General features: G+C 30.3%; 2 protein-coding genes across 3 annotated transcripts; one reads left to right on the forward strand and one right to left on the reverse strand.

Annotated features, from left to right (window-relative positions):
- The first annotated feature begins 12,180 nt into the window (after positions 1–12,180).
- Positions 12,181–15,658, forward strand: LOC113849541 (protein SCARECROW-like). Its single transcript, XM_027479519.1, has 2 exons — positions 12,181–14,434; positions 14,879–15,658. Exons 1-2 carry the CDS (start codon positions 12,396–12,398, stop codon positions 15,336–15,338), a joined length of 2,499 nt encoding a protein of 832 aa, XP_027335320.1. The 5' UTR covers positions 12,181–12,395; the 3' UTR covers positions 15,339–15,658.
- Positions 15,659–17,678: 2,020 nt separating this feature from the next.
- Positions 17,679–26,299, reverse strand: LOC113873765 (probable galacturonosyltransferase 7). 2 transcript variants are annotated; one of them, XM_027512073.1, is made up of 10 exons: positions 26,076–26,299; positions 25,218–25,249; positions 25,036–25,098; positions 24,609–24,668; positions 22,627–22,702; positions 22,481–22,530; positions 21,390–21,691; positions 20,130–20,484; positions 19,491–20,033; positions 17,679–18,495 (listed from the first exon to the last, which is right to left on the reverse strand). In XM_027512073.1, exons 1-10 carry the CDS (start codon positions 26,251–26,253, stop codon positions 18,217–18,219), a joined length of 1,938 nt encoding a protein of 645 aa, XP_027367874.1. In that variant the 5' UTR covers positions 26,254–26,299; the 3' UTR covers positions 17,679–18,216. The 2 variants fall into 2 exon arrangements, with proteins under 2 accessions (XP_027367874.1, XP_027367882.1); XM_027512081.1 differs by having other exon boundaries at positions 17,732–18,495; positions 22,475–22,530; positions 26,076–26,293.
- Between the last annotated feature and the right edge of the window lie 974 nt (positions 26,300–27,273).

Genomic DNA, 27,273 nt, shown 5'->3' on the forward strand with positions numbered 1-27,273 from the left:
GATTTTAGCAGCATGGATCTAAAAAGTGGAGAGAAAAACTTTAACATCACTAGCGGCAATATCATTCAAATGCAAGGTTTGTAAAATAAAGGATGTCCAAATCAAATTTAAGAACGGAAAAACTATTTAGGTCGTGTTTTAGTCTAAACGCATCTAAATCTATCCATCTAATCTGCTCACCTTCTTAATTAAAACCCACTCAATTTGATAGGCATTAAACAAAAATGAGTCTCATTACACTAAGTTTGATTTGTTTCAATCTTGAGTTTTTTTGTTGATCTCAAGCTCAATCCTATATATAAGACAAACCTCTCCAAAATCTTGATAGATTCTTTTTCTTAGATTTGAATCTAACTTGCTTTAAACCCAATAATATATAGGATGATACTGAATCAACCTGATTTATTGATAGAAAATACTAATCTTAACATTATGTATAGTTAAAGCATGAAGTTAACAAAGTATAAAACTAAAATCATAGTATATTTTATAATATATATTTCAAAACAAAGAATATTAATATAAATATAATATCATGCAGAATATTATCTGACATTTCAAAGTGTTATTATTAGTACATAATTATTTTTAAAAATATACAATTTAAAAGAATATGAGACCCTAGGTTAAGTTGAGACAACTCAAATTATAACTTAAATCTGTTCAATATAAGTATTATAAATTAGTAGTAGATCCATTTGAAGGGACTACTGCATCAAAGTTTTCCTATCAATGTGGATGTTAGGAAACATATCTCATTAATGAGTGTTAATGATAATGCAAAGTTGAAAAAAGAATTGGTAGTGCAACTTAATCACCACTAATGATAGTTGGTAAATGGTGCCTAATTGCTAACGCTAGTCGGTGGCCGTTGGCTGATTGCTAATGACAATTAGTGGTAGTGTTATAGTACTCTTGTATCACTATAAATATCCGTGGTTAAAGAGGTTTGGTAGTTAACTATGTGAAGGACAATATAAAATCTTAGAGAATTAAAGAACAGAGTTTTTTATTCTTAGATAAGTGATGCATATTTGATGGTTTAACAACATCAAGGACGGTGTAGCATGAAGAATTGGAGAAAAGATCTCTAGTTCTAATATAAATGATGCAGTTTTAAAAGTGTGGAAAAAGAATATAGTAATAAGGTTAAATATTTTGAATATAATGAGAATTGTTCTTGTTTGTTGATAATTTTAGATAATTCAAGTCAAGGAAAAGAATTATTGAAATGCCTTAAATTTGTGTATAACTCAACCTTTATAATGTCTCTAAAATTCAACCATTATTGTTTTAATGAAAAATTATGAGTTATTATAATGAATTATAAGTTATTATATACATCAATTTTAAAAGTTAAAAAAATCACATTTATACGATACAATAAAAGATAATAGTATATACACATATTACAATAAATAAAAATATCTCAATTTGTACATAAATATAGGTCATATTGGTTAAATCACATTATTTTATTTTTGTTTTTTTTTTATTTTTGTCATAACAATTTAAAATTTATTTTATATTCTAATTGTTTACATATAATTCAAACATAGGACTCATAGTTTATAGCAAAATTGAAATTACAATTTTAACTTTTTTTTATTTGATCTATCTTTTTAATTTTTTTAATACAGTATTTGAAAAACTGTCTTTCATTTTTATTTTGTCCCTCCATTAATAATTTGTTAACCTATTTTGTTATTTCTAAGTTGATTCATATAATTTAAATAATACATAAAATGAGCAAAATGTGTCATTAATAATATAACATGTTTTGTAATTTTAAATGAAATTCCAACTTATTAAATTATCACTTACGAAATTGAAATTTAAAAATATAAATGTCATATCATTATTCACATCATTTTATGATAAATTATATGAATTGTGTTGAATGTTATATAAGTAAATATTAAAAGAAATTAACAAATTAATAATAAAGTAACCATATGAAAAAAAAAAATTTTTAAGGATTTTATCTAAAATATAAAAAATGAGATATCAAATGAGAATATTGTGAATATTTTAAGAGACCAAAATTTTATTTAAGAGGAATAAATGTTTAAAATTTGATGAAAATTTTTTAATCTACATTTTTTTACATGATATTTCATCAAATCTAGAGCATGTTAGATATAAATCACTTTTAGTGAAATAATTATTTATTTATTTTTCAAAAATTTTCTCATAACATGTTGTATTACTTATGCATGTGAATATTGGTCGTGGTTAACGTTTGCATTAACCAAGCAATGTGTAATTGTGGATCATTTCATTAGGTCACGTTTAGGAACTTACCTGATTCACATCTCAAGCATCAGTGTCCCACAGCTATATATATCTTTAAATAATCATGTGTTAATAATAAAATTTTAAGACTTAATAGATAATATGTTGAATATGTTAATATTATATTTATTTTGATATTATTTAATTTTTCAAAAATGCATTATAAAGTATACTATGATTAAAATTTTATACTTTATTATTTCTTTAATTTTTCTATGCATAAATTTAAAAAAATATCTATTCAGTCAATAAACCAAGGTGACCAATCTTTTCTAACATATTGACAAGTTTGATCAGGTTGGGTTCAAGTTTAAAAGAAAAGCCTATCAAAATTTTAGATAAGCTTGGAACAAAGATAAATTCATCTTAAATGTATGGCGCCATAAGTTGAGATAAACAAAGGGCTTTACACACTTGTAAAAATAATTTTATTTACAGAGTTTTTTTAAAATCCAAATATTTAATCTTTTCAGTAATTTCTTCACTTTAAAAGATAGTGTTGTTAAAATTCACTAAAAATGGTCCACCTCTGGTTATAACTTAAAATTTTTATGTTGTTATTGTTTGTTTATATATTTATTTATTTTAGTTACGTGAATGCTTTCATTTAACTTTTTTGTTCATATTACTTTGTTAGTTTTGTGTGAAAATATTTTTTTATTTATCATTAATATTATACTAAGAAAATTGAATATTTTTTTTATTATATCTTCTTTTACAACTTTTAATTTTTTTTATTAATATTTCACAATACTCACTACAAGAAATTTGTCGATCACATCCACAGACACTATCGACCAGAGTTGCTCTTGTCAGTAATTATCAAAGCTATTTTTGATAAATTGATGTCTTATTTCATTATCTAACTTGTACAAAATTTTGTTTTCCAACTTTCTATCAATACATTCATTGGTAAATGCCAAAAATCTACACAGCTTACCGACAAGTGTTAATATTTTTAAATTTATTTTTTTCTTAAATTATTAAATATCTTATTGATGGGAGATTATATAAATTAAACATATTTATTTATTTTTAAATATTTTTATAAATTATTGACAAGTGTTATTGGTTAGTTTTTAAAATTTATATACGTGAGCACTCAACTCTTGGAATTTTAGCCTTCTCGTTGATAAATTTGTCAATAAATTATATAAATTTTTTTGAAAAATAAATATATTTAATTTATTAATCATCTGTCGATATGACTATTGGTAATTTATTGAATACCAATGAGTCTTTGAAAATTATGCATACAGCACTCAACCCTTAAGAATTCTTACTTATTATTCTTCGATTCTAGTAAAATACTTTTTCAAGTGACTCTTTAACCTATTTTTAAGGATTCTTTACCATCAAATGGCATGGATGATTCCGATAAGATTAATGATTATGTGATGTTGTCGATCATTAAGAATCTAACTAGTCTTTATCTATCTTTTATTATTATTATTATTATTATTATTTCATCTTTGATATCTTTTACATTTATTATCCTATAGACAACTTGTTATAACATGTTATTTATTTATTGTATTACTTTGTTTATTTTATTGTTATTTATTTCTTACTTAATATCATTTAGTTTTATAATTAAATTATTATATAAATAAATGTAAAAGGTGAATAATGCAATTAATTATACCTTAAATCAAATATTTAAAATTATTTTTTAATTATTACTGACGAGTACACTCGTTGATAATTTATTATATTTTTAAATTACTTGATTTAAAAAATAATAAAATATTCCCATTACACACTTATATGTGGATTTAAATAAATATATTATTATTTTTAATAAGTTGTTGGTAAAATTACAAACACTCATCAATAATATTATACAATTCACGACCTTAATATTGGTTAGTTGATCTCGTCAATGATTACAAACACATTTCGTTCATAGTCAGTAATTTATTCTCGATGGCCAAAAAATAAAAATGACAAACCGTTGTTAGTAAACTCATCTGTATGAATTAACCGTCATAAAATATGTCGGTAATCTCGTTGATATTAGCCTCTTTTACAGTGACTTAAAAAAATTAAGATCATTATTATATTAATCTGTTTATTTTCTTAAACATCCTATATACTTTATAAAGTAAACATCAAATAAAAATATATATACATTATTTTTTTTATTTTATAATTAAGAAAATTTATAGGAATAAAAAATATTTAAAATCATTCAAAAAATATTAATGTTATCAATGTGTGTACCTTTTAAATATCTCAATATATGTTTAGCTAAAATGAGATATTATTGTCCACGAAGTTACTCTACAATTTGCTTAAACCTCGTTGTTGCTTTGATACTACTAGTGGAGTAAGTAAAGAAGGGAAGCTTCACAAGTATAAAATATCATAATGCAACTCAAAACTTTAAGGTAATGGGTGCATAAATCTATCTCCTTGTAGATTTCTAACTTGTTCATATTCCATCAATGTGAGACTTTATTCTTCACGGATATCTATGGTATATATTAGATCAACTCTTTGCTCTCTTTCACATGGACTATCGTCTACTTAATAATATTTTTTGAATTTTACACCATCCGCACGTGAATGTCACCAGCTCTGTCAGGACTCATCTACTCGTCTGATTCTCTATCATACACTTTCACACTAATTATAGGTGCCACCATCAGCTCATTCTGTTATGGCTCATCTACTCGTTCAAGTCAGTCACCTGAATCGACATACCAATTTGTTGGGCAACAAACTAAACACATAAAAAACATACAAACATAAAATAGATAAAAAGAATACAAGAACTGAAAATAAAAGCTTTCTCATACATCACTTTTAAAAGATATATAAATATAACAATTTATATAAAATGTTGTAACTGTATTTTTCTATTAATATCTCAACAAAATAACCAACTCTATTAACATTATTAAAGAAAACCAATTAATATCAACCGTATGCTAACAAGTTTTGTTTTGTTATCTAAAGCACACCTATAATAGTGTAGTACAAATTGAATGAAGAGAGGGTAATTTTTCTGCTATCCCTTTCATATCGTCACACATAATGGTAATATAAAGATGTTTAATATTGTCTTTACTTATTGTTGATCACAACAATATCTTCGAAACTAAGTCAATTTTTTTTTTTTTAGCTTATGGTTAGTTTAGTTTTTTCAGGTAAAAATGATAAGTTTTGGTCAAAGAAACAGAAATATGAATGATGATGTTTTTCTTTTTTGTTTGATTAAAAAAGAGAAAGGTTAACCTTTAAAAACAAAAATTCATCCTTTTTTTAATTTTACTTTTTCTTTAATTAAATTTTTATTTTTTTCATTTTTCTTTTTGATTTTTTTTAAACATCAACATTTTGATAAGTATAAATTTAGAGTACAAGAAATATTTTCACCCGTTTCAACATTTTTATTTTGGGTTAGCAAATCAAATAGAGAGTTTCTTCAAGATTTTTCAACCACTTTGGTATTGCCAGATGTTATGCTTGTTTTGTATATGTTTCTGTAATTGAGGTACACAAATCCACGGCTAAAAGTATATTTGACTTACATTACAATGTACGTTAAACGGTTGTGAATATTTTTAACTTTCTGGACAATTTTTTCCTGTAGAGAAGTGAGTATGTTATATAATAGTAATTAACTTAGACGATATAATTGAATGTGTTTGTGCAATAGACATTACGCATTATATATTGAGATCTTAAAATGATCTACTTTTCTTCGTTAATGAAAGTGATATAATATAAAAAATAAATAAAACTAAGATATCAAAACAAATAGTAAACATAATCAATTAAGTAAGATTGGCACGTTCAAATGAGTTTGTATGTATGTTAACAGCACCATTACTATCTTGCTGGATGAAATTTATATGCACCCTTTTGATTTTCCCCTTAATGGAAGCTTAGTGGAGTTCTATAAGAAGTTTAGGTGTATATGTTACAAGTCAATTGTCCTTTCACACCACAACAATACTATTTATCTAAATATCTTTTTCAGCCTTTTGATTAATGTTCTTTCCAATTTTGAAGTTCATTTTTGGTAACATAACAACAACAGCTATTATTCTCCTTATGGCCAAAACCACGACCCTGGTTATGTCCATGCCCAAATTTCTTAAAATACATTGCATTCACCATAAGAATTATTATGATTTTTCAGCGGTAAATTATTATTTTTTCAGTCACCCTTATGAAGTAAAATATAATACTAATTGTTTGTGAATAAATTTTTCATTGATTGAATAGGTCTTAAAAGAAAAAGGGTGATGAAAGAAATTAAAGAAATAAGAAGGGGCAAAAAAACATGAAAGAAGTGATAAAGAATTATTTGCATTTGATAGGAAAAAGACGAAAGAGTAAGTAGAAAAGTGAAAATGGCTCTTAGCTAAGGCCAAAAACATGCTGCGAGCAAGTTAGCTTTAAAAGCAAAGACAAAACATGTATCTCATCAATCTATCGGAAACTTTCTCTCTTATTTTGTACTACACGATGCTATAGGCAAAGGAGGCTCCACCATTTTAACAAGATAACCGGCGAAGAGCGAGGGAGAAAGAAGAAAATGGAAAGAGTGTCCCCTCCGGTGTAGAACTCTTTTCTTCAATAAACTTTTTCATTTTTATTTTTTTAATCATAACAATCTAATACTTGGACTTTTCCCATTGTCATCATAAGCTACTCTTCCTTAGGGGAACAAACAATAATTATTGAATCATTTAATCATGTTTATTTATTTATTTTATTAATTTTGATTCTCATAAAGATTTTTTTTTAATGATAGACTATTATACATCTAATTGTACCATACCCTTAACCATTTTGCAGTTGTAAGCAAGTGATATAATATGTTTAAATGCATGTTATATCATTAATAAGTAGCAACAAAAACTATTTATAAAAATTTTGAAGCTTTTGAGAACCAAAGTTAATAAGAAAAATCTTTAAAAAGAATTACATTTATAGAAACCAAAAACATGTTTTGATCTAACTTTTATATGTATATAGGAAAAGTTACTTACATCAATGAATTGAGATGACAAAATCTCAGTCATGAACTCGTTCATGTATGATCTATCAAAATCAGCTATGAACAAGGATGGGAGGAAGAGCATCTGGGTCAAAATCAAATTTTGTCTCAAGGTCAACAATGACGACTCGGGGTTAGGGGCTCTTTGCATGTGAATAATCTTCAATCGATCATGAAGAAACAACGTCAATAGCAAATTAGCAATGAATGTTTTTTACCTTCCTACAAGCACAACTATGTCTTTCTTTCTTTCTCAATGATTAACCAATAAATCTTGAAATAAGATTTCGTGTAACCAAGGTGTATATATGGTTAGAGTTTAATTATATATTGATGAATTAATGATGCTTCATATAAATATTTATATACACAAAAATTGTGTTAATTGTATTATTTAATTAAAAACAATATAATTTTTCATGTATCAATATTTAATTTTGCTGGATCTTGATTTTTAATATGACAGATATATCCATAATAAAAAAAAATAGTTCCTTAAAATATTATAAACTCCTCATTTAATCTTTAATTTAAAAAGGTTATAATATAATTTTCATGTTTATATAATTTTTATCATTTTTTTTTGTTAGTTTTGTCTATTAATTTTTTGTTTATTTTATAATTTATTTAAATATCTTATTTTTTACTTAATTCTTCTAAATATTACGTACTTTTTATCTTTTATTTTATATAATGACATAGTACTTAACAGATAAAATCAAAAGAAGAAAGAGTATAATATTTTGAGTGACTAAAAATATAATTTAACTCAAAAAGCATTATCTATAAGAAAAGAACAGGGAAGGAAAAGATGACAAATAATTTCAATGATAATAACTGTAAATACATTATTTATATTTATACATTTCTATCATTTAATTATAAACAATTTCACTTTATTATATGTATAGATATTTAAGATATGATGTACTTAACTTTGAAACATAGTTATTTTTAAGAAACACAGTACATATAGAAAAGTTGAAAATAAAAATATTGAAAATAAATGAATTAAAAAACGGTGTTTGATATTTTCTATATTAAAAAAAGAGAGAAAATGAGCAAATTAATGTTGAAAAGGAAAAAGAAAAGATTAGTGAGGGATGGAAGTGTACGATAAAAGTGTTATGATACATTGAAATTTCAATGGTGACGTTACTCTGAGGAGCAAAGTGTCTGTCTCTCACGTGCCACAACTTTCTCTTACTATCACTGACACTGTCAGAGACACATTACCCTCTCAGTATGTTATTACTGCCCCACTTTAAACCTTTCCGGTAACCTTCTTAATAATATCTTAAATATCAACTGTTTTATATCAAATATATATATTAATTATACAATATTTTTTATAACATAGTATTTTATACTAGCTCTTTTAATATATAAAAAAATTACACAAATATATCATTTTGAAGAAAATTACAAAATATAAAAAAATAAAATTTTGTTAATAGCAGTTTTTATTAAATTTCGTTAATAACATTTTTTGGTACTTTAATTTTGTTTATTTATTGAAATCTCATTGTTGTTTAGATTTGATTTTTTAAAATTTTTAAATAAATTTTTATTGATGAATTTTGAAAGTTTATAAATTTTTATTATTTATTTTTACGAATATTTTCATATTGACGAGTTTTGAATTTTATATATTTTTTTAAAATACTCTATTTTGCTATATGTAATTTTTAAATATTATATATAAAAAGTAATCCTTTTATACTGCTCTTTATTTTGTTATTATATTAATCATTTTATTTACAGTTTATAGGACTTAATGAAATAAGACTGTTGTTAAGTTTATAAAAACTTTTTCAATGTTACTTCATGAATACCTTTAAAGAGAGTGTAAAATATTTTTAAATAAATTTATAATTATTTTAAATGTTTAAATTATGAAAAAAATTAAAATTTTAAATAAACACAAATTTGAAAGTATAGTATAAGTTATAATAACATTTATTTTCAAAAATTTTTTTTGGATAAAATTATATAACTATTAAAGTAGAATGTATTACTAGATAAACGTGAGTAATTATTTTAATTATGGTATTTTGAGTGAATAATATACAGAAATGTGAATTTTTTATTTAATTATGTGTATATATGATGCTTGAGAAATTGCTAATGATAAACAAAAAATAAAAAATCAAAACTCGAGCATGAAGTCAGAACGCATGAATTGAAGGTTCAAAACTTTTCTAATAGCTATTTTTCACTATTTAAGTAATCAAATCTCATCCTTTAAACAGTTAATAATCATAAAAAAAATACTAATATTTATTTTTCATATTTTTGTAATGCTTTTCAAAATTTCATATTTTAGTATTTAATAATAATATTTGTATATATAAAAAATTCAATAAATGTTTGCTAATATTTAGAAGGCATTGGTAAAAAATTAAAAGTAAAAATACCTCTCGATAATTTTTTTAATATATAGAAAATATAGCTTTAAATTATTAATTTATTATTTTAACGAATACTTATCTTTTTATTTATTTTAGAAGGAATAATTGAGAAGAGAAATAAATTTTTAAAATTTATATCAAAGAAGAATGAGAACAAAAAATATTAAAATTTTATTTTGTAAATATTTTGATCATTGCTTTAATTTGTTTTTTTCTAAACAAATCATTAGTATTGTTGGTTAGTAAAACCCATAATATAATTAGAAGGGCACGCAACACTAGAATTGGCAGATCTATAGGTAAAGTAAATTGAGGGACGATGTACGATTCAACTCAAAAACACTTTTATTTATTCATATAAAGACGTTCACCTTTTTAGCTCACTCTAAACAAAGCCATAGTAGCACTGTTGGCTCGAGAGAATCCAAATAAAGGACAAAAATATTGTTTATTTTACAGACAAGTAGCCAAATGTAGTACTTTAAAAGCATATATATATATATATATATATATATATATTGGAATTATATTTAAAATTATTTGCATGAAGAAAATTAAACTCTTCTTATTCGTAACAAGAAATATAGTGATGCTAATTTAGTCAAGAGTATATTTAAATGTATAAAAATGATTTGTCTCAAATAAACTAAAACAAACACTTAGGGTTTTAATTTGTTTTAACATTAAGTATATCATACTTCGTTATTTTTAGATATGCATTTCATAAAAAATAACATTGTTATAATACTATTTTATGTATTTTTGGTTTGTGTTAACCAGTTCATTCCACACATATGATAGCGAATTATATCTTTATGTTGCTCGTGTAATTGTACTCTCTTGTTTATGCAATTTGCAGTCATCGTCCTTTCTCTTATAACTTGACAATTTCGTGTACTTCTGCTTTCTTTTGTTTAGGTGATCATTGGTTACATCAACATTATACATCGTACTTTTTTACTAACATTACTCGAGAGAGTCGAGAATATTTGTTAATCCACGCTTAGATTTATCTTATTATATTTAAACCCAATATTAGTTATGTCCATATATTATTGAGTTTCTAAGAATTTAAAAAACAATATTGTAAAATATATATATATTTTAGAAGAAACAACATTTTCGATGCATGGTAATATAAAATTATATCTTTTGGTTACATTTTTCCTTATGGGGAGTCCCGTGAAGCAACTATTGTTTATGCGTTTTAGACGAAAAGGAAAGAAAGGGAAAGGTCGAGAGTTTAATATTTGATATGGCAAGAAAATCTTTGATTTGATTGTGCAGAATGTTTTGTTCAACACAGCGTTTTCCTTCTACAACTACAAGTCATGTGCAAATAAATTCTTTATGATTTTAAAACTCTTCACCACAACTTAATTCTTGTTTGTTTTCGTTAGGATGGGAATCACAGCATCTGAAATCACTTTCACAGCAATGTGTACACTCATCCATTTGGTTTATGGTCAGAAAAATATATTTTTCAATACAGATAATTCATTTTGATAAAAATTTGATTTAGATTAACTTTAACATATATTTAACAATTCAAAATAAGGTTATTTTATGGTATGATGTTAATATTTAAAATAAAAATGATAGAAAGTAGAGGGTGGGTTCTGAGGTTCCTTTTTGGTAATTGATTTTGGTGCCAGCTTTTGGGTAATGTGTCCGTTGCAGTGGTTGGTTTGACAAAATATGTTAATGGGAGAAAAGAAAAGAATAAAAAATAGAAAAAAAGAGATGAAGTCAAGAGGAAAAAGCCGGTTGCTGATGCCTCAGTTGAAAGCAAAATGTCAAACGCTACGATTCAGATTTTTGGGAACTGAGGTTTGACAGCTCCTTCTCCTCGTTCATTGCGACACCACTCTCCCTCTCCTCTTTTCACAATCTTCTCATTTTCCACATAAAAACTAATGTTATATAACTTAATTTTGGCAAAATATACAATTTAAATTAATTTAAGTACATATTTGAGTGATATTTAACATCGTAAATAAAATTAAATTCATGATTATGAATCATTGTTGATTTAAAACCAAGTAGATACCGAGTCAGCTTGAAAAACGACGAAATTGTAGAAATAAAAATATCTACTTTGCTTTGGCTTTGTATAATTTCCGACCACAACTGCAACACTACCTACCCTTCATTGCTCTTCCCCTCCTTTCCTCTTTCCCTAGCTATCTATCTATGTATATTCTACACTTTTTATTAACTGTATCATATCATATGGCACCATCACATTCATTCATGTCAAATAAAAATAACATACTTAGCAACATATAAATAAAATCAAAATGCACAAAGACGAAGCACTAACCGCCGTAGCCAGTGTCAACACACACACACACATCCTCTTCCCTTTTCTTGTTATGCACCCTCATATCGCAACCATCCAAAAGGCAAAAGGCATAGAGAAGCGTGTTAGAGAGAGAAAGAGGGGGGAATCCTATAGCCACTGTCCCAATCTTAACAACGTTATCTTCTTGTAACATTGGTTATGTTATGCTCCCCCCCTACTACAAATTGCAAAAACACACCACACATGTTTTGTTTTAAACCATGCCCTTAATTATTAGTATTATACACATGAAAAAAAAGGTAGACTTAAAAATTTCTTCTCCCCTCTTATGAACTGAACCCATCACTTTTCTATATCCATCCATATCAAAATGGCTGCTTGTGCTTTGTTCAGTGGTGGAGGCAATATTACTGAAGATAGCAATGTTAACAACAACGGTGGAAGTGCTACTAGTCCTTTGACCAGTGCATCTAACTCAAGCAACATGAGTGGTGAAGAACACAACCCCCTACATGGCATGACACAACCCCATTGTGAGAGAAAAATGGTGAGAAAGAGAATGGCTTCGGAGATGGAAGTTCATGCCACCCCACCTCACAACTCTTCCTCCACAAGTGATTATCCTAGGTTTCCTCGTAGAAACAGCACCAACATGAACTTGGGCACCTTAGAAAAAGGGGCCACCACAACAGCAACAACGTTAGCCGCAGGTACATGTTGTAATAATAATAATAATAGTAATAGCAATAACTATCATTATAATAATAGTAATAGTAATAATAATAGTAACGCTAGTAATATTTCGTCAAGAGATAACGTTGCTATTCCAAATTACCCCACTGTGACGGTCACAACCAACTACTCCACTATGATGCTACCTTCTTCCATCAATCCCTCTGGTGTTTCTCCAAACTACAGTCACCAACATCATCATTTCCAAGGTCTTATTGAGAGCCAAAGTCAAAGCCAAAGTCAAGACCACAACAACCCCGTGCCTGCAGTGTGTGGATTCTCAGGTTTGCCACTTTTTCCATCTCAAAGCCAAAGAAACAACCGAGACAACAACAACAACAACAACAACAACAACAACAATATAAGAAACAGTGGTGCTAATATTGTTGACGTGGTTGCTTCTTCTTCTTCTTCTTCTATGGAAGATACCTCAGCAGCAGCAAGTAATTGGATCGATGGTATATTGAAGGATCTTATTCACAGCTCCAACAATGTTTCAATTCCTCAACTAATCAGCAACGTGAGGGAGATTATATACCCTTGCAACCCAAACCTTGCAATGGTTCTTGAATACCGCTTGAGGCTTCTTCTCACCGAGTCCACCACACCAAACAAAAGGAGCACAGAAGGGGTTCCTCTACCTCCTTCTGTGTCCTCAGCGAAGCTTATGAACCGTGTTGATGGCATTGTTCCTAATCTACACTTCACAGATTCATCAGGTGCTGCTGTGGTTGTGAATCAACAGATGTTGTCCAATTGGGGTGTGCCTCAAATCACACACCATCATGATACCAGCAATAGCAACAACAATAACAGCAACAACAACCCTTCAGTTTCTTTGGTTACTTTACCTTCACCACCATCAACAACACCCCATTATTCACCCTCACAAGAGAAGCAGCGCCATGAGAATCACCCTCCAGAGGAAGATCTAGGAACAACCAGCAGTGCTGAGGTGGCATTCACAAGAAAGAAGAAAGAGGAGTTGAGAGAACAAAAGAAAAAAGATGAAGAGGGTTTGCATCTCCTCACTTTGCTGCTTCAGTGTGCAGAAGCAGTTTCAGCTGAGAATCTAGAAGATGCTAACAAGATGTTGCTTGAGATTTCTCAACTGTCAACACCATTTGGTACATCAGCACAACGTGTGGCAGCTTATTTCTCGGAAGCCATATCAGCAAGGTTAGTGAGTTCATGTTTGGGAATATATGCCACTTTGCCACATACCCATCAAAGCCACAAGGTAGAATCAGCATTCCAAGTGTTCAATGGCATTAGTCCATTTGTGAAGTTCTCACACTTCACAGCAAACCAAGCTATACAAGAAGCTTTTGAAAGGGAAGAGAGGGTGCATATCATAGATCTGGACATAATGCAGGGGTTACAGTGGCCTGGTTTGTTTCACATTCTGGCTTCAAGACCTGGTGGACCCCCTTATGTGAGGATCACAGGGCTTGGTACCTCCATGGAAGCACTTGAAGCCACGGGCAAGAGGTTGTCTGATTTTGCTAACAAACTTGGCCTTCCATTTGAGTTCTTTCCAGTGGCTGAGAGAGTTGGGAACCTTGACCCCGAGAGGCTCAATGTAAGCAAAACCGAAGCAGTTGCTGTTCACTGGCTGCAACATTCCCTCTACGATGTTACTGGTTCAGACACAAACACTTTGTGGCTCTTGCAGAGGTAGGTGATTCTATATCCTGCATGGGGTTTATATTACTATGCCTTGTATATATAATTTGCATGATCTGGAGGTAGCTGATATGAGCTGAGTGGGGGTTAGTACAATTGGAAATAGTTATAGTACTTTTCATGAAAGAATTCCCCAAAAACCTTTTTTCACCTTTATAGGCTCTAGTACTCACTTTATGTCTCTGCCTTTTTTCTTTTCTAAGGAAAATTGGGAACAATGATTATGTCTTTTTGTTTCGGATTACTCTCTCTGCATATATATTAATGGGCAGAAACAAAAAGAGACTGTAGAATGTATTATATAGTAAGTTCTGAAAAACATAATATAATGATGGGTCGAGAGTATGCATGAACATGATTACTAACATTGGTAATAATAACAATTGAATAATTTTCTTATGCTGCATTGTTTTGCATGGGGCTTGTTTTTTGCAGGTTGGCACCTAAAGTAGTGACTGTGGTAGAGCAGGACCTGAGCAACACAGGTTCATTCTTGGGGAGGTTTGTGGAAGCCATACACTACTATTCAGCATTATTTGATTCTCTTGGGTCAAGCTATGGTGAAGAAAGTGAGGAGAGACATGTGGTTGAACAGCAACTATTGTCTAGAGAGATTCGTAATGTGCTAGCTGTCGGGGGGCCATCAAGGACTGGAGAACCAAAGTTTCACAACTGGAGGGAAAAGCTTCAACATTGTGGTTTTAGGGGTATATCTCTAGCTGGTAATGCTGCAACTCAAGCTAGTTTACTACTTGGTATGTTCCCATCTGAAGGGTATACCTTAGTGGAGGACAATGGTATCCTTAAACTTGGTTGGAAAGACCTTTGCTTGCTCACTGCTTCAGCTTGGAGACCTCCTTTTCATAGTAACACAGCCATTACCCATCACAACTAGGTTCCTGTTTGCCCTTGTCATCTGATTCTAATCCTTTGTAGCATCCATCCCTTTATGTTCCTTGATTTAAAGAGATGATGTTAGGTGTTTCCAAAGCACGTGATTTTTTTTGCCTTAATATGTGTACCACTTCAGCAATAACATTTAAAAAAGTATACTTGAAATAGAAAACAGTGATGACTATATAGTTGAAGGGGAACTAATTATATAAAGCAAGAAAGTTCTCTTGCTCGGGAGCACCTAAGAGAAGTTGTATAAGGATCGATGTTACTATTATATTCTGATTTTTATGGTTACCCATTAATGAGTGAGTTGTTTATCAGTTGCTCGTTCTCTCACTAAAATTATTACCTTCGGTTTACTATTAAATATAATTTTTGTTAATTGACCATTGGATGTTCAGTTTGGTTTGGAACAATGATTTGAATGGTTTCTCTACTGCATGATAACACAAAGGGAAAGCATATTCCAAATTTGGATGCTTTCATTTTCCTTTTCTCAAGAAGTCTTGTTAAAAGTGATCTATAAAAGACAAACTCACTGTAGAGGAATCCACGTTCATTACTTCTGTTAGGATTCTTCACCGGTCTTTTTTGTAAGCACCTTGTGCTTTTCTTTCTTATTTATAGGTTGTAACACGATCTTCTTTTGTCTGCGAAGAAAATGAAAGTCGTTCTAAAGTGAAATGATAGACTCATTTCTGTGGGAAAACAATGCAATATTTTGAAAAATTAAATATTATTTATGCATTAAAATCCACTAGATTCCTGTAAACTTCATTAAAAATTTGGTGTGTAAATACTCCACTGGGACCTTGAAATAATATTTCTCATCTATTGAAAAAGAAAAATTGATGTCTCATCCAGTTATTTCTACTAGTGGAGTGTCAATTCAGTTCAATGTACACTACAATATCATAATACTCAACCCATTATTATTTATTATTATTTCTTATTTTAAGCATATTATTATTTCTTTTGAATCATCAAATATATATTTTATTTTTTCATCACGAAGAGTCTTGTTAGGGAGAAGAGGATAAGCTGATCTAATGACAAAACAGTCTCGATTAGATTGAGGTTTTGAGATAAAAAAAGAAATTGGTGCTTCCTGCGTCGTGCTTTATTTTTTTCTAAGTCACAGTACGATGAGCTCTCAGCAAAAAAAGAATTCCTACACAAGATTTAAATATAAGATTTTACTTAAAAATAATTAAACATGTATCACATGTATCCAACTCTCGTTGATTTCTACATCAAACTTTTAAACAGATAGTTTCCTGAGACCATTTTTTTTTCTCCTTTTAATGATAATCTTTTTTTACAAAATTTCAAAAAACAGGTAAAAAATACTTATAATTCTAAAATAGTTTAACCAATTTTTTTAATGTATCTAATGACATAATAAAAATCTATATATAATATTTTTTTATTGAAAATCACACGATATTGATTTAATACATCAATAATATTAAATGTTTCAACTTTTAATAAAAATCATATTTATTAATTCTTTATCATGTATCTTTAAATACATGTTAAAAAATTTAACAATTTAAATTAAACATGGACAAATCTTGAATTCAAGTCAAACATTTTCATTTCATCTCTGTTGAGTTATTCAGTGAAATGCGCTTTTAATATTTTAGACTTTGTTCGAGAAAAGAAAAATACTTGTATAACAATGATTCTTATTTAAAAAATTTTAGATGAAAGGGAGAGATTTATAAATTCTCTTAATAAATCTTTATTTTAAAATCTTTCTAATTCAATAGATTTTATAAATTCTCCTAATAAGTCTATATTTCAAATTCTTTTCAATTTAGGAAATTTTTTTATTACTCTCTTTCCTCCTAGCTTACTTTATAATTTTTTATTCCCTTTCCCGTCAAACTCTTAAATAAAGCCTTACATTCCATATTAAAAGACTTCCAAATAGTTGGTTTTATACAAAGATTCGAGTAATCAGTTACCACTTAGCAGAGACTCCACTCTATTTATAAGCCTAAGATCGTGGTCTTCTACACTTCTAGACGAACTGCGTCAGGTGCATTTCTCAATCACTCCTTTCAATCATTTATATTAAATTACACTTCAACATATATATATATATATATAGATATAAAATTTATTCTTTTGGCTAAATAGCCAAGCATATTTCACGGAGCTTGTCTACAGTTTCTGTAAATCTACATAATCCCAATTCCATTGCCTCAGCATACATCCAGAGAGCAAAATACCACACTCCGATCTTGTCTCCTACTCGCCATGAAAAGCATGTTTAAGTGATAGGGTATACAATAATGAATTGAAAAGAATAGTTACAGTAAACTATTACTAGAGGACAAAATTGTTACTTTTTCTTTTATAGAGCTGTTGGACAACATTCTTGTCATCAATCAAGAACAAACTTTGAGCAAATTATGAATAATAAAAAAAACTACCAGGAATAGCTCTACCTGTTTCTCAGCTAAGAATAATTTACATCATGTAGGATAAAAATTTCTTGAAACAAACAATTGCACTGTCTTTATATTTTTCTTTTCATGGATCACTGCCTTGCTCATGTATAAATCTTCGTAGTGCCCACCAGCACAGTGGGAAAACCTCAACGCCAATTAGCTATCTGAAAACTGTGAGGGTACTCAGACTTCTTGATCCTTTTACCAGAAATGCAGGGAAGTTCCCAGGTTCCTTATTGACTGATTAATTTTATAACTGGTGTGTTAAGCTCATCACCACTATCACTTACTTAACAAAAACCCCTTCGAAACTAGATCGGAAAAATGAGCACCCATAGCACAGGCATCCTCTTGTTTCTTAAGAGCTCACCCCTACAATTCCCAAAACATGCAAGCTTACACAGGGACCATAACTTATTATGAATTTACATTGCATTCACTTAAGAGCTGATCTTCTTTGTTCATAAACTTCTTCCAATAGCTTTTATACTTCGGAATTCCCAGATCAAGCCAAGGTTTCATTTTCCCATTGTAGTGTAGCACCGAAGCTGTCTTAGTGAGCTGAGTATCAATTGTATAATCATAACCTAGTCCAGACACAATCCACGACTCATCGAGTGGATATATTTTATTCTCAAAGGCAAGCAAGCTTGCACGCCAGGCAATATCTTTAATAGATCTTTTTTGCATGCGCAACTACATATAAGGAAATAAACAAAATCAGAAAATGTAAATACCCAGAATATACAACCTATATCAATTGATACAAATCATTAAAGACAATGCAGCATACAAATTAACAGAATTCTTTAGGTAATTATATATTTGCTACAGATCTAGCAGCATATGAGCTATCAAAATGTAAAAGACTTGTTCTGCTCCCTTCCTCAAAAATCTCCCCACAATTAAAGGAAAAACAAAAAGAACAAAATCAACAGTGAGAGTGAGGCCAAATAATAAATCCAAGTCCAATTAACAGTATTAAAGAATAAACTAAGGCTTCAGAAAGTGATTAATGAATGATTTACTCGACTTGGATACCACTCTAATGAGGTGTACTCGTAGACGAGATGTTTACATGTATTAGTTTACAAGAATAATGAGTGACTAACCATTCCTAACCACAATTGAACTTATTAATTGGGACTGACCCAGCCCATTTGGGCCAAATTTCGATTCAGATTAATAAATTGTTAGCCAAGTTCAGCTAAGCAGGCAGCGAGCTATTCAGGCTGCCTCCAAGCTCACATTTCCTTACTTTATTCTTATTATTAGAGCTTAAAATGTCATTTTTCAAATTATCACTTAATCCACTTGCAGAGATTTGAAAATGTGAGTCATAAAATAGATAAACGTTTTAAAATGACATTTCACTAAATTTCAAAAAGAAAAACTTAATTCGAGTAGTTAATGGTTAATTTTGGCAATTTTAGATTTGAGAGTTGGATCAAATTAGGCTATGCGAATTCGGGTCAGCTTGCATTAGGTTTGGCCAAAATAAGTTTATATGTCAACTTTGTTAGCCCAAGTCACTAATTTTATTGGGTTATTTGGAGCATTCCATTGAGCTCAGCCCAATTTGACAGTCCTATTACTACTACTACATTCAACAAGAGTATTTCAATGCTGTTAATTCCAACAAATAGTGTTTTCTGAAAATATTGTATTGCAATTCTAGTGAACGAACTTACCTCTTTTATTAATCTTTTGTAAGTTTGAGTAAGACTGAGCTCTCTCCACCTCACCAGGTCAATTATGTTCAACCCTGACATCCAAGCACAGGAATTATGATTGAAACCATCCTCACCCAGATAACTTTTCAGCTGACCCAGCTTTACCGAGCAGAATTGCACTGCACCATTAACTTTGTCTCCCATGTCTATGTTCCACAGGGCAGACAAGTCCTGCTGAATAACAACGTCATCATCCAGAATCACAACTTTCCTCAAATTGCTGAATATATCAGGAAGTAAATAGTGCGAATCAGAAAAAATTGAAAGGTATTCTGTTCTAATCTGGTCCGTGGATGGATTATCATAACCATGAAATGAAACACGGAACTCCTCAGGCAAGGATAGATGCAATGGATTTCCCTTTTGGCTGTCCAGCTCAAGTTGCTCAACATTCAACACTTGAACAGTAGCTTCCTTATAATTGTTCCTTAAGAACCAGAGCTTCATTGCATAATAATTTTGCCCATCAGTCAACACATGAAAAACCTGAGTTGAACTTTCCTGAAACATTATGCAGCAATCAGTGAAGTTATTAGTACAACTGCTAAAATTCAACCTCTATCAATTCACTGGTGAATCACTAGAAACATGACATACTTTTGCATGAGAAACAGTGGAGTTGATAACTACTGAAGCTGCAAGCACATTATTAGAGAAAATAACAAAATGATGCAATGAGGGATCAATATATTTTTCTTCATCGGCCTTTTCCCCATCATGGGAAGATTTGAAATATTCTACAGTTAGTTTCAGTGACAGGCAGTGAAGACTCTTTGGCATTGTCTGAACATTAAGTTTATACAAGAATGCACTCTGTTTCATGTGGAAGTTGGCTTCATCCTCGGTCAAATCAACTAATTGTCTCAATTTCTTGTCAACATTGTTGCAATCCACAGTGACTGATTTTGCTCTGTTTATTGCAATTTCCATCTTCTTTGAATTATTCTCAACCCTGTAAAATAATATAGACTACCAAGTAAAATTTCTCATTAACTTATAGCATTTGAATGTAGAAAAAGAGAGAAAACACAGGTGTGGTCAATCCTTATTAAGAGAAATTCACACGCTTACACCTAAGAGCTTATTATGCTTTTGGGGGGGTTGGTTCATGAAATGATATCAGAACCTCCTTGACCAAGTGCTAACATATAAAAGCTTAAGCTTTTGAGAGAGTTGGTTCATGACAATCTTGAAAGGCAAGAATCGAAGTAATAGCTTTGGGTTCGAGGTAAAACAAATGAAATGACATATTAAACCCAAAGACAGAACAAATTTGAGACAGAAAATAAAGATAAGGCTACACTTTTGGAGAATAACATATTAGCCCAACAATTGTCTAGGGAACCATAAACGGAGCTAAAAGGTGTATCAAAGTAGAACAGAAGTTGCAGACAATTGAACTACTTTATGGACTGTCTGGACAAGTGAAAATCAGCTGGATTCAAGAAAACTAAAAAGCCTGATCTGTGAGCAGATATACAGCAGCAACAACAAAAGCCTTATCCCACTAGGTTTTGTAAGCATATATATATATATATATAGGAGGCATTTCAAGTGAGAGGAGTTTGTATTATGAGAGGTGAGAAGCATTAATAATGGCCATTGGATCAAATAATTGGCAAGAGAGAGAAAAAAGTGACCATTATTAATGTCTCTCACCTCTCAATAACAAACTCTCTCACTTGAAATGCCCCCTATATATATATATATATATATAAGATCACTTGATTGAAGGTGAAATCATGTGATTTATGCCCAATTGCAACTATCATATTCCACTAACAGCTCAAGCAGAATGCAACTCAAACAAGTAAAACTATAAAAATAAGGAAAAATCATGTGAAAATATCTGCTTACAGTGGTGGAAGATCAGCATCTGTAGTAGATTCGCTAAGCATGTGCTCCAGCTCTTGTATATTCTGTTTCAGTTGGCGAGACAATTTATCTTGTGCTGGGAGTTTTGCAATGCTAGGATAATAAGCTCTAGCCACAAATAGTTGGTCTTTCAACTTCTTAATCATAGCATCTTTCATTTCTTCTCTATGTTCTTGTTGCCACAGGCAATAACTACCAAATGTTAGCTCGCAAGACTTTCCACTTTCATCAGCAGAGCTTGTTTTAGGGCTGGTGATTTTTTCAACATGACCACTTCTTGGATTCTGTTACAGAATTTAATTAGTTCAAGTAGTTACATGAATGTTAATATATAATCTAGCTTGTAAAGAATTTTGCTTGAGTGTAATGCAGAGTTAAGTTGTATAATTTATGTTATAACACTCAGCCTGAGTGTTATTAGGCTAGGCTTGTACTAGTTGTTGTATGGCATTAGTAGTTAGCTTAAATTAAGGAGTCTAAATCAGTGTCATGAATTGAACTATTCTGAGCAATCATTGAAATGACTGCATTTCAATTTTCAACATGGCTAATAGCACTACTTGCCAGTTTCCATCATGACCCAGTGTCCCCCCTTCCATTGTGCAAAATACATCTCTCTTGTATAGCCATTATGTCTTTCTGATCTCAATTTAAATTTTCTTTTGGTTCTTTTTATCCATAACTGCTGCAAAACCCAGTCCAGCCCTTTTCCAGAATTGATTTGTAAAGTTACTATCCAATCCAATACACAAACACTGCATATTACTCTAGTGCAGGCAAAGAAAATTGAAGATCATATTCAGAGAGTATAGATTTATGTCCCTTTGTGATTGAAAATTGAAGTATAGATTCAGAGAGTATGACTTTGTCTATATTATGTTAGTTCTTAGTAAGTTGTGAATATTGTTGGATTAGGATTGCTATAGTTACAATAGATACTAGATTTGTGCTTATTCAGATTATTAGGATAAATTGGAGGTCCAAGTAGATCTTATGAATTGAACTATTTGGGACAATTGTTTAATTACTGTGTTCAACAAAATTTTCAACAAATTAGAGTATTAAACGCATACATTTGAAGTTGGAGGTGATTGCAGAACACCATCAGGTGGCAACTTAGAACCTGAAAATCATTTAAAATTAAAAAAACCAAAAAGATGAAAATGAGATACAAGGTATCATGGGATGTGAATACATGACATTGAATCAGTAGAACCACCTCTTTGTTTATCGTCATTGGCACCCCTATTGATGGTGTCATTCTTGCCTCCTTGAGCATAGTTCTTGAGAACATCCTGACATAAAATTATTGTTGATAATCAATGATATTGCACATTTTAGATACATACGATGCAATGTCCCCCAGCCCCCTTAAGTTCCATTTGCAAGGTGGATTCTTATCCTTGATTTTTCTAATCTTTCTTCCTAATAATTATAGACAAATCAGCACATTCACAGCCCAATGATACAAAAGAATCGTAATCCAGGAATAAATGAGTCATGTTACAGTGGAGCAAGGAGTTTAGAAAATTGAAGGAAACTAGAGGAAGCAAGGAACTAAATTTAGTAATTAATCTTCTAATTCTTTGGAAACCCAAAATTACAATGCCTCAACATCTAGGTAATCCTGAATTCTGTCACACTAAATCCTTTAACCTGACAACAAAGACACCAGATAAAATTTAAATTCTTATAAAACTGAATCTCATAAATTAAGGAAAGCCTGACATTAATTCAATCATAATTATGATGTATCCTCAATTATGCATACTACTAGTACTAGTATTACCATTTATACTATTATATAAACTAATTAAAACTACAACTAAGGTCTATGTCTTCAGGATAATAATATGCAACTAATAATATTTTATAATATTCTGTATTACTTGATCATGCTCAAAAGACAAACTTCACAGTGTAAGAGGTTAATCTTCATTGTTAAATAATTATAAAAATAGAAAGGCAGCTGCACTAATGCTCATGGTTCCAGCTATGGAAAAATCTTAAATTCACTGCCTTAAATCACTAATAATGAAGTGTCACCATGCAAATCACTAAAGATATCATATACTACATAAAAGACAGAAATACTAGTCCATGTCTCATTCAATAAAGAAAACTAACTTGACAGTTGAAAATACTACAAAAAGAAAAAGGTGGGAGTTGAAGAAGACACAAAATTTTAAATATAATTGTAGCAAATAACTACAACTCAATTGCTGTATGGCATGCTTAAAAAATAAAATCATTAAACCTATACTTTTGTGCACCAGTTCTCGCATTGTAAGATGGCCACTGGCCACTTTTTAAGGAGCATTTATTTTGGGATTTTGGTTAGCATTGGGTGTCTCCTACTCTGGAACAATTTCAATTGGTCAGGTACAAAGGCTTCTGCAAAATAGAAGAGGTGATTTGCAGTCCTTTAGTGCATATAGTTCGGATAGGATTATGTCTATACCTCTCAACTATGGGATAGGATTGCATACTTGGTATTCTCCTTAGCTTCCATTTCAAACATGCTTAGAACTTGAGTAGCTTTGATGCATTGTTTTTATATTCTCTTGTTCTCTCACATTTTTTTTTCTGTTTTTGAGATATCTTATACTTCTTTTACCTGTACTTTTCCCTATTTTTATTTCTAATAAATTTATATTACTACAATAAAAACCAAATCCTCAACAACTTATATGGATGAAATATTAAGATTGACATGGAACTAAAATCCTTATAATGATGACAATTACTGAAGCATGATTTACTCTCACAGTCTGGTTGAAAGGAAGGGAGGGGGGAGGGATTTTAATGGATGAAAAATAAAATAGTTTACTATTATATCTTTAAAATAGACAAATTAAGCTTTACTAAGGATAACATAGTCAGTGCAGTTTACAATATTTAAGCATTTTCCATTCCCTTCAAATCCCCCCAATATTGGATGGGAGGCAAAAATTGTCGGGAAGGATTTTGACCCTCCCTCCCTTCCCCTCCAAATTCCTGAACTAAACAAGAAACATCCCTCCCCTCCCCTTCAACCAAATATTATGTCAAGTTTTTTTTTTTTAAAGTTACACTAGGCAAGACTAAAAAATACATTTTCATCCCACAATTAAAAGATATGAGAGAATAAGCAATTTATTGATAAAAGATTTTATCAAACAAGAAGTACAAAATTAACCACCAGAGTACTATGCAGAGAACCTTTGGAAGAGTAGGTTCAAACTTTGTAATTAGTTCCTTCACATGACTTGATTGTTCTCCCTGCAAAAGAAATTTACAAAAGAGACAACATCAATTCGGGATTTTGGGAAATAAAATTTAATTTTTTGGATGTTTGTGTTAAAAGTTTTATCAGGGTCATGTATCAGCTATTCGTAAAAATTTCAGACTTTATTACTGATATGCTATTAAATGAATTAATTGCAAACCCATTTTCCTTCACTTTGACAATATACCATCAATACTTGCACATACCAATAAAAATTTGAAAAGTATATACACCCAATTGACTATTTAAAAAATGGGGACGTGACGTGAGGTTACTATGTCCAACAACAACATTCCACAGAAGAATGCTATAACAAAATGTACAGCTTAAACTAGCTAGGGAAGGGGTAAACCATGGTACCTCTGACTGATTCTCGTTATGGCCAACATCATGTCTGTCATAACTTTCAAGACCTTTCTGATTCTGATTTGGAAAATAAAAGAAGCAACAGGAGGAAAAAGAAAACACAGCGACATCAACAAGAATAAACTTAACCAGAAAATTTGTAACAGGTCCACAGATACATTTTACTGAATGCCTACCGAAGGAGAATTTCTCTGTTCATACACATATCCTGCAAAAACACAACCATAAATGGAGTCCAAGAGTTAGAAATAAGCAAAAGATATGAAGATAAGGCACACAATATTTTGGGGGCAGAGAAAAAAATCACTGCATGTACATATATATGAAGTTTGGAATTTCACTACACTACAGATATATAATTACAAATAGAACATCGTTATTTGCAAATAAAAAGAAAAAAGTGAAACGTAGGTTCTTCACGTAAAAATTGAATAAACTATGTGCACGTTTGATCGGTCACTGATCCATGTTTACTCCAAAACTACTAGTTGTAACCAATATATTAACGTGATTTTAAAGCATACTCAAACGCAGTTCCAAACATGCTATAAATTACTTTATCCGTAATTGAACTCACAACTTTAAAATATAAATAAAAAATCGAGCAATTAAATATAATGTGTACGTCCTGTGAGATTTTTGCACTCCAATTATACGTGCATTTAACTTCTCCTCGTAAACACGTAATTTCTCACTAGCATCATTACTATTTTTTCTCTGTCAAAAAACAAAATAAGCACACAGATCTTTCACAGACAACAACACTGCTTCGAGCTTAAAGTGATATAATAGACAATAAAAAAGAAACTCGATTCGTTGATTAGAAACAAGTGAAGATTCAGCGATGCAATGCAATTGTGTGCAGAGAGTATGAGAATGTTAGATCTAAAGCACAATCTCATGTTTCGATTAGTTGAGTGTGAGAGAAGAGAGGTGAAATTGACGTGGATCTATAGCGAAGAGAGAATGTGAGAGAAGGGAATGGCAATGTTGTAATAAAGAGGAAACAGATCTTGGCGAGATCAAGAGAGTACCGGAAGAGTGGAAACCGTTATGGAGACCGAGCAAGAAGACGAGAGGGACGAGCATGGAGAGAATGACGAGACCAAGCACCGCAATTACGAACCCTCTCCACCGTCGTTTCGCCGGAACTCCGTACGAAGGCACCGCGCCCATACCACCACCTCCACCACCCACCGCACCGCTCTTCATCTTTTTCCCTCTTCCTTCTCTCTCTCTCTCTCTCTCTATCTATCTCACTCTGCTTCTCGCTTTTTAATTTTTTATTTATCTTTTTGATATATCCGCAATCGCATTGGTTCAAATTGTTTTTGAAAATTAATTTTGATATATTCGTTGTCCTATTGGATTCCAATAATGATTTTAGATTTTCAAAATTTTATTTATATCATCAACCGCCGACTGAGGAAGTTAGTTCAGCGGTATTTTTTCCTTTTCTTCTGTTCCTCTACATGCTTCCTTCTCTGTGCTACACCGTAGCCTCGGGTCCCAGCCCTACGATCCTTGGGAGTGAATATTAAAACCATGGATCAAATGGCGGGCTAAGGGGTTATATAGTCCCAGCTATAGTATGTAAACTTGCAAGTGGAAATAACTATCATTAGGTGTATGATCATGGTAATAGATGAATCTAAGGTAAATTATAAAATTAAATTAAAAATAAAAAATTAAATTGTATTTAAGATTCAATTGGGTTTTGAATCTAATCCAAAACATGTATGTATAATTTTGTTTGTGGAATTATCATATCACTAAATTTGTTAATGGTTATAAATTTGTTAGTATAAATTAATTTGAGATTAACCTTTTATCTAGTGTACTTTTAATTATATATTTTTTGTGTTTAATTTAAAGAATAAACTTTAAAAATAATAAATAATATAATAAGATAAATTATCTTTTTAAAGGTAGACAATAAGTTACAATAAAAAAACAAAAGTTAGTTTACAATTATTGTTGTTGATACATGTCATAAAGTATGACCCTTTAGCTTTATAGTTTTTTAAGTTAACGTAATTTGCTTAATAAGTAAGCCTAACTTAAATAAAATGCAGCAATTCATTGATGATGGACTATTGTTTTAATTGATAATAGAGTATATTTAACAAAATTTAATTCGAGTATTAATAGTGGAACTGTTTTAGTTATATTCAGGGCATGAATTGTATTATTAAAAAGCTATCATTAGCCCTTTTGTTTGCCAAATTGAAT

The sequence above is a fragment of the Abrus precatorius genome, unplaced genomic scaffold, assembly GCF_003935025.1.
Source record: "Abrus precatorius isolate BTA unplaced genomic scaffold, Abrus_2018 Scaffold10, whole genome shotgun sequence".
Lineage (NCBI taxonomy): Eukaryota > Viridiplantae > Streptophyta > Magnoliopsida > Fabales > Fabaceae > Abrus > Abrus precatorius.

Excerpts from the sequence above, each read along its gene's own strand:
- LOC113849541 (XM_027479519.1), top strand. The coding sequence starts at position 12,396 with ATGGCTGCTTGTGCTTTGTTCAGTGGTGGAGGCAATATTACTGAAGAT. Across the intron at positions 14,435-14,878 it reads ACTTTGTGGCTCTTGCAGAG|GTTGGCACCTAAAGTAGTGA; the intron begins GTAGGTGATTCT and ends TGTTTTTTGCAG.
- LOC113873765 (XM_027512081.1), bottom strand. The coding sequence starts at position 26,253 with ATGAAGAGCGGTGCGGTGGGTGGTGGAGGTGGTGGTATGGGCGCGGTG. Across the intron at positions 22,703-24,608 it reads TTGAACCTACTCTTCCAAAG|GATGTTCTCAAGAACTATGC; the intron begins GTTCTCTGCATA and ends ATTTTATGTCAG. Across the intron at positions 22,531-22,626 it reads CAATGACGATAAACAAAGAG|GTTCTAAGTTGCCACCTGAT; the intron begins GTGGTTCTACTG and ends AATGATTTTCAG.